General features: G+C 42.4%; 1 protein-coding gene across 2 annotated transcripts in view; it reads left to right on the top strand.

The window, feature by feature from the left end:
* LOC135217507 (protein jagunal-like) overlaps nucleotides 1-16,578 on the top strand; it is an 88,539-nt gene that overhangs the window by 53,854 nt on the left and 18,107 nt on the right. For both annotated transcript variants that reach the window (XM_064253462.1, XM_064253463.1), the window contains one exon: nucleotides 1,327-1,419. In XM_064253462.1, the coding sequence (XP_064109532.1) occupies nucleotides 1,327-1,419 (93 nt within the window). The remainder of the gene's footprint in view (nucleotides 1-1,326; nucleotides 1,420-16,578) is intronic.

Here is a 16,578-nt window from a genome sequence, read left to right on the forward strand (position 1 = left end):
TATGTTCTAGATTTCTGCTGACAAAGAGGGCTCGGTGCTGCACTGGCGGCCAGTCACTGTTGTTCAGTAAGGAACTCTTGTGATATCTTTTAGAGGAGTATTAAAATTTTTTTTTGAGAATTTTTGTATGAATGCGTTTTGAGTTTCGAGTTATGGGTTGTTTGTAATGAGTTCGGGGATAACTCAGAACAATTCTATATACTAACATGGTGGTTAGGATCAGGTGGTCGGGATTGGTTGTGCTCCTTCATAAGGTGTGTTGTCATAGAGGTGGTCCAGTACCCATTGACAAAGTCCTTTCAGGCTCTGCCGAGTAAGCGGTTCATATACCCATCGGCAGACCCACAAGAACTCTTAGCCATAGATCACATATCTCGCTAAAGTCTTGAGGTGATGCAGACTACCGGGCTACACCCACGAAGTCTACCACCTATCAGGTAGGAACCAAGGTTTTTTCTTTTATACCTACAACATATGTTGTTTACCTGTCTATTCCATATTAGCTGTCTCTTACCCTCCACCAAAGGGTGCCAATCAGCTAAGTATATATCTGACAGGTAAGTTCATTGTATGAAAATGATATTGTTATAATACAATAAAGTTTCATACATACTTACCTGGCAGATATATACGATTAATGGCCCACCCAGCCTCCCCGCAGGAGACAGGTGGAAGAGAGAAAATATGATAGAAAACGGGAATGGTTCCTAGTCCTGCCGCCCAGGGCAGGCAGGTAGATCACCTGACCTACCGGTAGCGAGTGGCGCGAAATTTGAATTTCTGTCGGGGACGACGGAGTCTTAGCTAAGTATATATCTGCCAGGTAAGTATGTATGAAACTTTATTGTATTATAACAATATCATTTTTCCTTATTTTTGTATATATACCATAACACATAACAGGCATAATTATTAATGTAACTTATATCATTGTAAAGGCAGATGTATCATACTTTTGCTTCTAATGCTATTTTAAAAAGTATTTAAGACATTGCTCTTGGTCAACTTCAGTGCCATATTTTTATATTTTATTAATTTTTAAACAGTTTTACATAAATAACCAGCTTTCTAATTGAGCCCCAAACCAGCATGATATCATACTGAGTAATTTTTAACAAGTATTAAAGAAACAAAATCCAAAGCACATTAAATGGTAAGTGTATTTTACCTTAGGTGTGTTTTGGACCACTGCCACAGGTCCCAAGTTGTTAAATAGAACAAAACCTATTAAATACAATAGTTCTCTATTTTACATCTTTTATGCACCCTATAAAGGAAAAATATGTGATTTATTTTAATAGCCAATTTATTCTAAATTTATTTCAGCCTCTGGTATGGGAGTATGTTTGGCTGGGTGGGTCATTAGCCAGTTTCCTTGGTCTCACTGCCATTCGCAAAAACAGAATTCTCCTCCTGCAGGTAATGAAGCACTATAATCATACGTATTATAGTTAAGTTGTAGGTATATCTAGTACGTAGTATTAGTGCAAAAACTCCGGGTGTCTTTTATAAAATCTATTATCAAAGGTCTGGGATAAGCCAGGAGTTGGTGTTTCTACAAGATCAGTAAGAGATTATGATTGTTTGAAAAAATGTTTTTTTAACAAGCTAGCGCTCAATAATAAAGTAGATTTTCATTGGAAGTCGCTAAGAATTATGATGTAAGAGAGCTTGTCATATAATCATAAGCCAAGCCAAATTACTGTTTTTACTTGTTTAGCTGGCTTTGAAGCATACAGATAATGATATAATGTTAAAAGTAATAAAGTAGTTTCATCAAAATGAAATTTTAAAAATTTAGTTTTATACATTCAACTTACCTGTCAGATATATACATAGCTATTACTCTGTCTTCCTGACAGAAATTCGAAGTTCGCGGCACACGCGGCAGGTAGGTCAAGTGATCTACCCCCCCGCCGCTGGGTGGCGGGAATAGGAACCATACCCGTTTTCTAATTCATATTTTTTCTGTCGCTTGGAATGTAAACAACGTTTGCAGTTCCTCCTGATGGATTTTTGTGTTTCATCGCCATCGATCGTCTGGGCTAACTTTTACAGGGAAGTAATGGATCTTTGGTTCGGCATACGCTTTTGTTAATTTTTTTGTTTTATAAAATTAACTTCGAAAATTTCGAAGATTAGTGACGTGTAACTACCGAAGTTTTCGGTAGACACTCTTGCACTTTCCCGAAAGGGAATTACTTATACTTTCATGAAAGGGAATTACTTATATTTATTCATTAATACAAATAAGTGTTAGAGTTTGATTGAGGAAATGTATATCTTTCTTCCTAGTTGGGGAAGTCAGAAAAGTAACTATCCTTTAGAAGCTTTTTTAGCTCTTGTGTTAACGAGCAATTATAGTAGTAACAGTACTAGTAGTTGTTGCATCCTCATCACCTTCTTACTCCGCAGAATCTACAATATCATATTTGCAAATTGTAGACTTTGGATATAGTTCAAATGCGAACTCTTAGAACGTAAGAAGTGAATATAGTGTTCCCCCATTATAATGGAGGGTGCGTCTGATCGGCTGTCTCGCTCTCAGGTCTAGACCTCTTCCAAGCTCACAAGCCCAGAGGAGAAGGAATGTCGAAAACCGTAAGGAGGTTTCAGAGAATCCCCACCGGTCAGGCGTCCCCTCGGCAGGTTCTGTAGAGCGTCCCAGACTGCCAGGGATAGCCATTGGAAAGGCATCCTAAAACAGTGTTTCTCCCTTTTTATGCCTACTGTTCCACGATGGATAGGAGAACTTCGAATGAATGAAATCGACGAAGATCCTCGTATAATGCCTTCTGGTAGAATTATTCAAAATGAGAATGACATTAATCGATCCACCTTTCGAAATCAGGCGACGATTTAGCGCCTTCTAATATTAGAGATCATTCGATAATATTTGTGATAGTCATTGTTCGAACATTTTTTAGCAACTAGACGAGAGCGCTATCCCATGGGGGTATGAAATTGTTATTTCAACATAAAATTCCCCATCTGTGCATTTTTAGATATAGATCTATTCTGATGAGAACTATTTAGATTATTTGTCAATCGAATGAATTATATGGATCTCGTTGAGTGATAAAGCATATATGTATGACTTTTAAGCTTCTAGCTCCTACCATGCTTAGGACAAGTTGCCTTAGGACTACGGTATGGCAAGGCATATACACATACCGAAATTTACGTTATAATGGTCAAGTGAATTCCTTACAAAATTTCCTAAATTAATACGGTTTACCTTAATGTAACAGTATTATAGAGCATTCTATTACGCTAGAGTATGAGTTATATGATGCTATCGTGTCTTCGAGAAGTGATCGGAGAAGCATATCTTAATTGGTGAATTGAGAGTAGGATAGAAACATTTTTCTTCGTGTTAGAAGAGGTTTCCATGAATTACCAGTACCCTTCTAGGACTTTCCTAGGAAGGAATATGTTTAAAAGGATTGTTTAGACGACACCTATTTAGTTTCTAGACTTGTCGAAGTCTCGTTCGCTTAATTATGCTTATATAAAAACTTCCTGAAGTTCGATAATAATTTTATAAGATTCCTTTATTTAATGGAGTAACTGGCAACTCTGGAAAGGGAAGGCCAGACGGCTTTTGAAGACTGCTTTCGCTTGAGTCTGAGACCAATGCAGTACCATCTTGTTCTCAGTCGTGAGCGGTCGTTTACAGCTCTCTCTCCTGCGGAATGGGATAACTAACCGTATTTCTTCCCTACAATCGTGGTCTTAGCCTCGGATTGAGGGAATACTGAAGCTATCATAAATAAAATATTGTCTGCCTTTTGTTAGGAAGCTTTCAATAAGAAAGATATTACAACCTTTCAATGCTGTTTACCGTAGGTAACATGATTAAAGGATTCTAATGCAGCAGAACATTATATTATTTAATGCACTCATACTTATGAAAGCATGGCTTATTAGAGTACATACTTAGTGAGAAGAGAGATGTAATAGAGATTCACTTCAAGACTACGGTATGGTTAAGTCTTTCGAGAAAGGACACAACCGTATTTAGAATCGGATATTGCGCAGAAGTTGTATGAGTCGGATGGGAAACATTCTTTTAGTGGGAAATGGTTTCCCTGAATGGATTATATCACGTATATAAAAGTTTTTCATAATAAGAACGGAATTAACATTTGAAAGGATGTCGGGTACCATAAAGACACAGTTGTTCTGGCACATAACATAAAGATAATTAGTAGGAGGCGCCAGCCTGGCGCAGAAGCGCCAGCCTGGTGCAATAAGCCAAGAGCACCATCCAAAATATTTCTCGTTTGAGCGAGTTATTAAATAAAAGCGATGCAAGAATTTGCGAGTCGGTGAGAACCTCGATCGACGATAATAACTTTAAGTATGTCTAACTTTTATTGCAAAGAATTGTGAGAACCTGCGAGAAGTCTTCTTCATAGATCTCTTAGCAAGGTAGAAGACGAACAGTCTTCCTGTAGACTGCTTCCTTTTCCTCGAACTATGCCATAAGGAATCATAAGCGCCAGCCAGACGCCTGGCTCCAACTAGAAAATAATTAGTTAATAGATATACCTTAGAGCAAATTATGCTTTCCTACATACAGCTGGGAAGTTACTCAATCCCTCGCACTGGAGTAGTCCTTCTCGTTCAGGAAAAGAGGGTGGGGGGGATACGGAAGAATTAACCGAGGAAAGAATAATTCCCCTTCCGATATACTCGAATTAGAGGAAAATTGAGAAGAAACATCCAACTATGGAAGTACTGTAGAATTTTAGGATTCTTACAGCTCCTCTTCTTATTTTGATATCGAGATTTCCTGACCACGGTTGCAAGTAATGGGCCATAAAGGCTCCAGCCAGGCTTTAACCAGGCGATAGGCGCCAGACAGGCGCGAAGTGCCAGCCAGGTGCAAGACATCAGGATCTTCAATTTCTCAGTATTTGGAGATAGACTTTCCAAGAGTTTCCTCTTTGAGAACTGACACAAGATCAGTTTTTTCCTGTCAGGTACACAAGTTGTCGCACAGGAGGCCGTGGCTCTTGTCAGGATTAACTGAAATTGCGGAAGTCTCTAACAAGAACAGACTTCTCCTGTCAGGTAATATAGTGGTCGCGTGAGCGATTTCTTTCCTGGCAAGAGGAGTTGTTTTGGGAGAAACTTTCTTTGCCAGATCAACCCTCTACTGACAATTATTCTAGATATCGCACAGGCGTATGTAGTACGTGTCAGGATAAGTGGGTTCTTCTGCTTTAAAGACCTTTACATGGTGAAGAGAACCGATATCTTTAGAGGTCTCTCGCTTTCCTCAACCTTATGAGACAAGTGATAGAAAATATATCGGATTCATAAGTTAATCTGGGTGCAGGTTTTAGAAAGACCTTGGCAACCCCTTTTTTATTGCACGTTGCGGCTAGTCCCTTGAACCATGCAGCTCCTCTTTCTCCTCTTTCATTGTTAATAACAGGATGTTACATTATCCTACTCCTATGTAAACATATAGCAAGGGAGACCTTGTAATGTTTTGGTACTGGAAAAGACTCGTAGGAGCTCTCAGTATTGGGTGAGAGGCTCTTTCAAGTATTTGAACCATACATTACGGCCTGATGTCCTAGGATAGGAATCTTGAATGATTCTCCTCGATCCTGGATCATTTATTAGGAGAATAGGATAATAATAATTTGTTGTTTTGCAGAATAAAGATGATAGAATTTTCCATTCTCTCGTTGCCCAGGCACGAGGACGGGAAGAAAGAATATAAGAGAGAGGTAGCAATATACGCCATCTTTATTTTATAGAAAGGGGAATAGAAGTTAGTCTTTTTCCCCTAAAATATAAAATCTACAGAATGTAAGACAAAGCGCGTCAAAGAAAGAGAGGATAATACGTTATGCCTCATTTTAGACTTAAAACAGAAGGTTGGGATTCCAGAGGGTCACGTTCTTCCTCACAGCAGGTTTTGGAAGTCTTTTCCAAGACAGTCTGAATATTCTTTCAGCATCTATTTTAAATGGACCTTAACAACCTTTCCACTCTGAGTCTGTCTACGTGCAGACTGACCAGAAGTGGACATGAATGAGAGGATGTTTCAAGGTAAATGACAGTAGTCATGGATAAGATATATAATTACTGCAGATCATGCTAGAGGGAATGAGGAAACTGTGCTCTTCCGATACCTCTGTGAACCACATAGCGGTTTTTTCTTCCCTTTCAGAGGGAAGAATCACCTTTGTATATATCTGCTATCAAAGAACGCAGTAAAAGGCTATACTCTGTCTCTATAAAGGGAATTGGAGATAGCAGAGCATTAAGATCTTCGGGATCTTATACAATACCTCTATACGACAAGACTGGGAGATCTTATAATTACAATGGGATCCTATTTGGGCCTCAGATTCCTGTTCTGACAAGATGGAACTGCTCCTCATCAATGTTTCTCTTGGTAATGAACGACCAAAAGGACGAGTGAAATTTTGGGCTTGGAATCTGGAATCAAATTCTAGAAAGACTCGGCAATGGGTTCCCGCCAGCATGGTATGTTTGGCAAAAGAACTAAAACCTTTTATTCCTGGATCAACGCTTTCAGATAAAGGATTCGTTGTCCAGGCAATGTATTTACGTGGTCATCTACAAAAGAAGATAAGGTTTAAACGTTTGCTGACCGAGTCTTTGGAATACGATGAGGGCTAAAAACTACTTCCCAGAAGGTTCGAAGAGATATATTTAAAGAGCTAGAAATCAGGAATCCTCCCAATTTCAGCTCAGTCTCCTTAGACTTCCAGGCTCTTTCCCTGCCTTCGTGCAAGGATAGGGAAGATTTTGCAACGAGAGAACTCATCAACATGTAGGAAGAGTGCTCGTTAGCAACGAAAGTATCAAGTATTAATCTCCTCGGAGGAAGACTGGTCTCTCGGACTATTAGATTTCCTACCGTCTACTGGATGTAGCTGACTGAAATTACCTCCCCTTGTTGCAGAGGCCATAAGCTCAAAGTGAAAGAATTTCTTCTACCCTTTTCCATTCTGCTGATAAACGATTGTGGATGTTCAGACTTTCGGACAATCTAGCGCCAATCAGGCGACAAATGCCAAACAGGCGTAAAGATGCCAGAGCAAGACAGTCCAAATAAACACTGTCATTGTCTGATGAGGAGAAGGAGTAGGCCTCCAATCTGGCGCAGATGCGCTAGAGGCGAATAAATCAGGCAAATAAAGTGTCCGAGGTGGACATCGCCAGTTTTCATCGAGAGACTTAACAAGCTCGAATCTCCAGCAAGTGGGGAGAAGTCAGCCAGGCGCCAGGCAAGCGAAGCGCCAGCCAGGTGCGAGGTGCCAGCCAGGCGCCAGGCGCCAGCCAGGCGCGAGTGAGGCGCCAGGCAGGCGCGAGGCGTCAACCAGGCGCGAGGCGCAAGCCAGGGGCGAGGCACCAGCCAGGGGCGAGGCACCAGCCAGGGGCGAGGCGCCAGGCTGGTGCGAGGCACCAGGCAAGGCGCGAGGCGCCAGGCAAGCGAGGCGCCAGCCAGGCGCGAGACACCAGGCAGGCGCGAGACGCCAGGCAGGCGCGAGGCGCCAGGCTGGCGCGAGGCGCCAGCTAGGCGCTAGGCCAGCCAGGCTCTGGGCTTCATCCAGAAGAGATCTATTTCAAAGAAAGCCCTGGTCTTCTTTGGAACAGTGGAATCTCTAAAGCACTTCTTGAGTATCTTGATGATTCCTTCAAACAGCTAAGAATTAAAAGCGCTTGAAGTGCGAGCTTTTAACAATTCTTGTTCTTTCCATAACAATATGTCGTGAGAGACATATTAGCTGTAATAACGGGAGATGCAACTCTGTGTTGACTTCTCTTTGCACGAAGGAGATAAAGTGGGCCTATGAGAGATCCTTCTCTCTTTGTTATACGTGTCCACGGATGCGTTGCTGGGATAGGGAGCCGACACTGATCCTTAACTAGTGAGTTAAACATTTTTTATTTTTAACATAAGTGTATTATTTTCTGGGGTTATTTGAAATGAGTTTGGGGATAGCTCTTTTCAAATTAAGCACAAACCCTCGTGTTAGGATCAGGTGATCGGGATCGGTGTTGTGCTCCTTAAATTATGCCAATAGGCATTGGTGTATTGTCATGTAAGTGGATAAGACCCCATTGACAAATGACCACTAGATTCTGTCAAGTAAGTGGATAAGACCCCATTGACAGATCTACAAGAACTCTTAGCCATAGGTCACATCCTCGCTGAGGCTCTTGAGACGAAGCAGACTACTAGCAATAGCTAGGAAGTCGACCCTTCGTCTAAACACATAGGAAACCAAGGTTTATATTATTACCTAAAAACGTATGTTGTTTACCTGTCTATTCAGTAATCAGCTGTCTTTTACCCTCCACCAATGGTGTGAATCAGCTATGTATATTATCACAGGTAAGTTGAATGTATAAAAATGATATTGTTATGATACAATAAAGTTTATACATACTTACCTGGCAGATATATACAATTAAATGGCCCACCCAGCCTCCCTCAGGAGACAGCTGGAAGAAAAAATATGAATTAGAAACGGTATGGTTCCTATCCCGCCACCCAGCGGCGGGGGATAGATCACCTGACCTACCTGCTGCGTGTGCCGCGAAATTCGAATTTCTGTCGGACGACGGAGTAATAGCTATGTATATATCTGCCAGGTAAGTATGTATAAAACTTTATTGTATCATAACAATATCATTTTAAAGATGAGGGTGGAGAGAGAAATATTGTGAGATTGCAAACTTTTCAAGTTTCTCATAGTTCATTTTTCATAGATTTCTGTATTAAAAAAAGTACTGGATTGACTTATATTTTATTAAGATTCACCACAGGTATTAGATAATTATTTCCACTTATTACCTATTGTTAACTTTTTGAATGAAGTTTATCTCTCCATATTTTAGCTTTTACTTCTGCGCCCGTGGGAATTCAGCAGATTAAAAAAAAAAAAATTAAAACACTTGATTTTTTAAGAATATATTTCTCTCCATCTATTTCCCCAACCTCCCATCAATGGACCGGTAGGTACAAACATTCATAGCCGGTCCGTCTACTTCTGCTACCAGTTTTGATAGAGAATATTAGATTGTTATCTGTTCACAGTTTCCTGTTGACAAATTTGGTTTATTTTTTAGATTTTCTTTTGGATATGCATGGTAATGATAGAATAAAGGCCTGTAAGCTAAGAAGTTGCCATAACAGGCTTTATTCCAATTCCATTGGCCTTCATGAGATATTTGTGAAATGCTGAGGGAAGGAGTTTAATTTGAATGACTGATGTGAAGTCATGGTCAGATGAATTCATGGCAAAATTGGTGAAACATAAAAGCAGAGAGAGGCTGATTACATTATATATATATATATATATAATATATATATATATATATATATATATATATAGATATATAATTATAAGATAGATAGAGAGATAGATAGATAGATAGATAGATAGATAGATAGATAGATAGATAGATAGCTAGGGATCGATAGATAGATATAGTAGATAGATAGATAGATAGATAGATAGATAGATAGATAGATATATTTTTATATATATATATACACAGGGCAGTCCCCCGGGTTACGACGGGGGTTCCGTTCTTAAGACGCATCGTAACCTGAAACAATCGTCGTGAGCCGGAATGACGTTGTTGAAAACATGTACCACAGGGGGAAATTTCACTATTTGCAATTTTTCTTAGGGCTGTATCTCTAAAATTATCACTAATTTACTTTTTTTTTTTCATGTGCAACACTGTGTATACACAAATTACTGTATATTTTCATTAAAATACAAGAGAGAGAGAGAGAGAGAGAGATTACATAAAACCACTAATTTTATTGTAGTGTCTTACCGAACAATTATAGAGCCGTGATTTCCACGAGCGGCAGGATACTAAATTCAAATTTAGCGCGTCGGCGTCGCCAACACTGGTGGTGATGACGTCATCTCCCTCCACTCGCAGGAGAACCAGGTACAACTGCCCAGGTGAATGCAATTCTTTTCCTGCCGGCGTCCGGTGAACATCGGTGGTCGGTGCGGTTGGATGACTTTGCTTCGCTTTTTTTTCTGGTGGAATTGATCTTCGGAATTGGTGAAGTACTCTTTTTTGGCGTTGTTGTTTTGATTTGCTTTTTATTTAGGCGTTGCCATGTCGGATTCTAGTCCGTCGGGAGTTAGGTTTTGCATCTCAGGATGTTAAAACTAGATTATCCAAGTAGAATATTGATTCTCACACTAAATGTGTTAAGTGTAGGGGACAGGTTTGTTCAGCAGATCGAACATGTAACGAAGTGTAGTGATTTGCGGACTGATTCTCAATGGAAGTTTTTTAGTTCATACTCGGAGAAATTAGCTAAAGACAGAATTAGAAAAGCAGCGCTTAGGGAAAGTAGACTTAGCTCTGCTTCGTCTTGCGATGCATCTGTTCCTTCTGTTTCTCCTCAAATTGTTATGTCTCCTTTAAACTACACCTCCTATTCCTCCTACTAATCCCACTTCTCCGGCTTCCCGTGTAGTTTCTTCCGACACCATTGCCAGTCTGGAATCGAGGTTAGATCAGAAATTTTCGGTACTAGCGAATACGGTTTTGCAACTTGGTAATTCAGTTAAGACGTTTTTGGAGAAAGCGCCTCAGGTAAGAGTGTAGTGAGGGTGCGTCTGTCTGTCCTGACACGTCTCCTAGACAAAGGTCACTGTCCAGCTCCCCCGCACCGGGGAGAAGACCTACCGGAAGTCCAAGGGAGTCGATCGGGATTTGCCCACAGACAGGCGCCTCTCTTGTTGAGCCTGTTGCGCCTCAACAGGGCTCGGTTAAGCGTTGGAAAGGTGTTGCGGGCAGACTCCTTTCCAATGATTCAAGCGATTCGTCTCCGGTCGCGCGGCGCTCTTGGCGAGATTTCGCCGTTTCGCGTCCCTTAAAGAGGCGTTCAGGCGCCGATTCTTCGCCTCCTCCAGTCAAGCGGTATAAGGAGCCTGAGAGTAGGTTGCGCCGCGGCCGTTAGCGGCTCGTTCGTCGCCTCAATCTGTGCCTTTTTCGGCTCCATCTACTAGTAGAGATTGTGGTTTTAGCGCTGTAGCTAGCAGTTCTAAGGGTGTTTCTTTAGGCGCTTTTTCGTCTGTTACGCCTGATGCGCCTGTTTCGCCTCGAATTTCGGCGGCTCCGAGCGAGGCGCAAGTAGTTTTTTCCGCCTCCTGCTGAACATTTAGGCTCTTCCAAGCCTTCGTTAACTGTTTTTGATTCGTCTCTGGCGCCTTTGCGCAAGCAGTTAGAGATGTTAACCAACTGGATGAATGAGTCCAAGGGTGGTTCGAAACCTTCAGATCCGGTTGTAGTTCCGTCTACTTCTTCGGCGGTATCGGAGAATGAAGAAGAAGTAGAGGAGGAGGATTCACATCACCTCTCGTGTTATTCACGTCTCCTTAGATTTCTTCTGGTATCTTATATCCAGATTATTTTGAGAAAGCGGCTCCGCGCTCCCCAACTTCGACTTTTTGATGAGGAGAAAACTTCAGACCCTCTCCTCCCAAAACTTGTTCTATCTAAAGCGGTTAGACATTCGTTGAAAGAGACGGAGAAATGGATGTCTATGAAAAGAGACTTAGGGAAGGCTCTTTTTGCTTACCCTCCCTCTAAGTTGCTTCGTAAGAGGTATAGGTTTTTATGTAACTGGGGAAGCTCCTTCTCTGGGAGTTTCTGCCTCCTCCCCACCCAGGGAGACTTCTCCAGTTTAATCGACTCCTCTAGAAGATCTGCTTTCGCCGCAGCGAAAGTTTTCTTTACAGCGCCTGAGTTGGACCACGTTGTAAAGAATCAATTTAAACTTTTGGAAGTCTTTAGCTTCCTTGGATTGGGACTATTGGCGCTTTAGCGGCCAAGATCGAAGACTGTCCTTCTCTTTCCCAGGAGTTAGCGGAGGATTGGATTGGTGTTCTGTCCTGTGCGGACAAATCCATTAGGGATGGATGTGATGAGTTAGCTTCGCTCATCGCCTTTGGTACCCTTAAGAAAAGGCAACTTTGGTGCTCCTTTGCTTCTAAAAGGGTTACGTCCCAACAGAAAGTCTGCTCTCTTGTTTGCTCCTTTTGTGAAAGATAACCTCTTTCCAGACGATGTAGTGTTGTCAATTTCGTCTGCGCTAGATAAGAAATCTACTTCGGATTACTGGCACAGTCTACTAAGAGACCTAAAGCTCCTGTGGAGACTGTTCCTTCGGTTTCTCCTCTGGCCCAAGCGCCTTTTCGAGGGAGAAAACCCAAGCGCTTCTTTCGGCCGAAATCGAATTTGCGACCTCAGTCTAAGGCCTCGGCCAAGGTTAACAAACCTTCCAAATGAAAGCTCGGTTCTTCATGCACCAGTGGGAGCCAGGCTGGCTCTGTTTTGGGAGGAATGGGAAAACAGAGGAGCAGAAGCCTGGTAGTGCAAGTACTCAAGTTCGGCTATCGTATTCCTCTCGTTTCACCTCCCTCGCTCTCACCTGTGCCAATTCCATTCCAGGCATACTCTCCGGGCTCAGACAAATTTCTGGCGCTAGCCGCAGAAGTGGAAGCGCTTGTTCTCAAAGAAGCGATAGAACAGATAGAAGAGGGATTTTCCTCCAGGCTTTTACAATCGCCTTTTTGTAGTTCCCAAGTCATCAGGGGGCTGGAGGCCGGTTGGTTTTGGATGTGAGCGCCCTGAACTTGCATGTCCAGAAAACAAAATTTCATATGGAGACCACTCGGTCGGTTCTGGAGTCCATCAGACAGGGGGATTGGATGGTCTCTCTGGACATGCAAGACGCTTATTTTCACATTCCGATACATCGCGAATCTCGGAAGTACCTGAGGTTCATGTTCGAAGGCAAGGTGTTTCAATTTCGGGCGCTTTGCTTCGGACTAGCGACCGCCTCCTCAAGTTTTCACCAGGGTTCTATCCCCGATAGGAAGCTGGCTACACATATTAGGAGTAAGAATCTCCCTCTATCTGGACGATTGGCTTCTCCGGTCGGAATCAGAGAGTCGGTGCATGAAGGACCTTGGAACAACTCTGGATCTTGCCAGAAAGTTAGGAATTCTGGTCAACAAACACAAGTCCCAGTTGGTTCCATCTCAGAGCATCCTTTATTTGGGGATGATTCTGAATGCTCAAGTTTTTCGGGCTTTTCTGTCCCCGAAGAGGGTTCAATGCTGTCTGGAGACAGTTCAGGAGTTCTTGGACAAAAAGGTAAGTTCTGCCAATCAGTGGATGAGGCTCCTGGGCAAATTGACGTCAGTGGAGAAATTTGTGACGTTGGGAAGAATCTTTGCACATGAGACCTCTGCAGTTTTTCCTGAGAGCCTCTTGGTGCAGGAAGACACAACCAGACTCGATTACCTTTCCTGTCACAGATCAAATAAAAGAGGACCTAAGGTGGTGGCTCTCTCGAGCAAGGTTGGAAGAAGGGTTAGATTACGACCCATCCTCCCGAACCTACAGTTCTTTTCCGACGCATCGGACACAGGTTGGGGAGACCCTACTGGGAAATCAACGGACTTCAGGAGCTTGGTCGGAGAAGGAGAAGAAGTTCCACATAAATGTAAAGGAACTGTTAGCAATTTTCTTAGGGCTCAGACAGTTTCGGAGCTTAGTAGAAGGCCGAGTAGTGGCAGTGCATTCCGACAACTCCACGGCTCTCTCGTACGTGCGGAAACAGGGGGGGACTCAGTCTTTCTCTCTGTACGAAGTAGCCAAGGATCTCCTCCTGTGGTCAAACGAAGCGAAGGTTCAGCTTAGTCCCGAGATTTGTTCCGGGAAAGATGAACGTCCTGGCGGACGAGTTAAGTCGTCAACAGCAAGTGTTACCTCTGGAGTGGACTTTGGACAACAAGATTTGTCAGAAACTTTGGCGCCTTTGGGGACGACCGTCAATAGACCTGTTCGCGACATCGAGGAACAACCGTCTTCCTCTCTTTTGTTCTCCAGTCCCAGATCCTCTAGCTTGGTCGGTGGACGCAATGCTGTTGGATTGGTCGGGTCTGGAAGCTTATGCATTCCCTCCGTTCGGTCTAATAAGAGAGGTGCTGAACAAGTTCATGTCGCACAGCAATGTAACGCTAACGTTAATCGCTCCCTTTTGGCCCAGGAAAGAGTGGTTCCCGGACCTTCTCCAGTTGTTAGTAGACTTCCCCAGACTTCTTCCTCCAGAGAAGTGGCTTCTCAAACAACCTCACTTCAAGAGGTTCCACCAAAACTTGTCCGCTCTAGCTCTGACAGGGTTCAGACTGTCCGGAATCTTGTCAGAGCGAAAGGATTTTCAAGAAGAGCTGCAGAAGCTATCGCTCGTTGTAGGAGAGAGTCTTCTAACAAACTCTATCAAGGGAAGTGGAGAATCTTCAGAGAGTGGTGTAGAAGTGCTAAAGTCTCTACTTCTGAGACCTCTTTAACAGAAATAGCAGATTTTCTTTCTATTTCTTAGGAACTCTAAGAAACTGGCTCCTTCGACGATCAGAGGATATAGAGCCATGCTCTCTTCGGTTTTTCGACATCGAGGTTTGGATATTTCCTCCAATTCAGATCTGTCGGACCTCATTAGGTCTTTCGAAACCACTAAGCTCCCGCAAGATACAGTGGCTTGGAACTTAGATGTGGTGCTTAAGTTCCTCATGGGGCCACCGTTTGAGCCTTTGAAGTCGGCTTCACTCAGGAACTTGACTAAGAAGGCACTCTTTCTTATTGCACTAGCTTCTGCTAAGCGTGTCAGCGAATTGCACGCTATAGACAAAAGAGTCGGTTTCTCTCAAGGCAATGCTGTATTTTCGGTATCTTTGACCTTTCTAGCCAAAAATGAGAATCCTTCTAATCCTTGGCCGAGGAGTTTTTGTGGTAAGGAACTTATCTGATTTGGTTGGACATGAGGAGGAAGAAAGGCTCTTATGTCCAGTCAGGGCTATTAAGCAGTATCTGTTTGCCACTAAGGGTATCAGAGGACAATCTTCATAAGCTCTGGACCTCGTTTCAAAATCCCTCTCGTCCTCTTTCTAAGAATGCTATATCGTCTTTATTAGAGAGCTTTATCAGGGAAGCTCACTCGCAGTCCGAGAACGACAATCTTTCCGTTCTGAGAGTTAAAGCTCACGAGGTTAGAGCAGTGGCAACTTCTTTAGCATTCAGAAAGAATTTATCTTTAGCTTCGATTCTTCAGAGCACGTTCTGGAGATCGAATTCGGTTTTTTGCGAGTCATTATCTCAAAGAGATAGAAACGGTTTCCGAGAATTGTAAAACGTTAGGTCCGGTGGCGGTTTCTGGCATGGTGTTGGGAGAAACGGCACAGGGGTCGTCACCTCTATGCTAACTTTTCACCTTGAATAGGTTGTCGAGTTCAAGGGAAGCTGGGGGTACTGAGTACCTGGGATACTCACCAGTCTGTTAGGTCAGATTTTACAATGGTTGGGTATATATGTTTTTAAATCTGGTGTTGGTGACAAATGTTTTGTATGATTGAATTCTGTCTTAGCCCAGGGCAAGGGCAATCTTTGTTGTTACTACCTCCGTCAGTCAGCCTTGACTCGCTTGAACTACGGAAGGATTCCACTCCTGTAGAGGCTAACTTTGGGCAAATTCCAATTCCTCTACAATAGTAAGAAGAGCACCGACCAGAGGCAGTAACAGTCTGCTGTAGCTCTCTTACAAGGTAAGGTACAACAGACACCTTGAGTGTTTACTGGTATTGCAATAAATGTATGTAACCATTTAAAAATACTAGTGGTCCACTGAATCCCACCTTCCCATAAATGTGTAATCAGCTCTATAATTGTTCGGTAAGACACTACAATAAAAATGAAATTTTCATTATTAAAATGAAGTTTATTGTATACTTACCGAACAATTATGATTATACCCACCCTCCTCCCCTTAGGTGGACGGACGGGCAGAAAGAATTGGATTCACCTGGGCAGTTGTACCTGGTTCTCCCGCGAGTGGAGGGAGATGACGTCATCACCACCAGTGTTGGCGACGCCGACGCGCTAAATTTGAATTTAGTATCCTGCCGCTCGTGGAAATCACGGCTCTATAATTGTTCGGTAAGTATACAATAAAACTTCATTTTAATAATGAAAATTTCATATTTGTTGACCATTGTATGGCATTGTTACTTTCCCAGCTCCGAGTGTCACTGGAGTTATGAGGTAGGGAAATTGATACAGAAAAAGACTATGGGAGAGTGGGAGGATGGTGGCGAGTCTACTAAGTTGGCGCCTCGCTAGTTTTAAAATTGTTATCGGTGGTCCGGGCGAATCTCGGGACTTTACAGCAACAACCTTTCGTATCTTGAACAATTTTTGTGTGTAGAGCAAAAAAAACCTTCGTATTTGCTTTCGTATCTTGAGTTTTTCGTAAGTTGAGCCTTTCGTATGTCGAGGTACCACTGTACGTTCATAGTAGCATAACATATGTGATTATATATTGTATAATTGTTATGGGTATAGATAAGTGTGATTATATATTGTATAATTGTTATGGGTATTTTATGCATTGTTGAAATATGGTGGGTGTCCTATATATAGACAACATGTGGTAGATTCTAGAAGGTGTCTGTTGATGTATTTAAGTTGTGTTGTGAC

This window comes from Macrobrachium nipponense, chromosome 7 (genome assembly GCF_015104395.2).
Source record: "Macrobrachium nipponense isolate FS-2020 chromosome 7, ASM1510439v2, whole genome shotgun sequence".
Lineage (NCBI taxonomy): Eukaryota > Metazoa > Arthropoda > Malacostraca > Decapoda > Palaemonidae > Macrobrachium > Macrobrachium nipponense.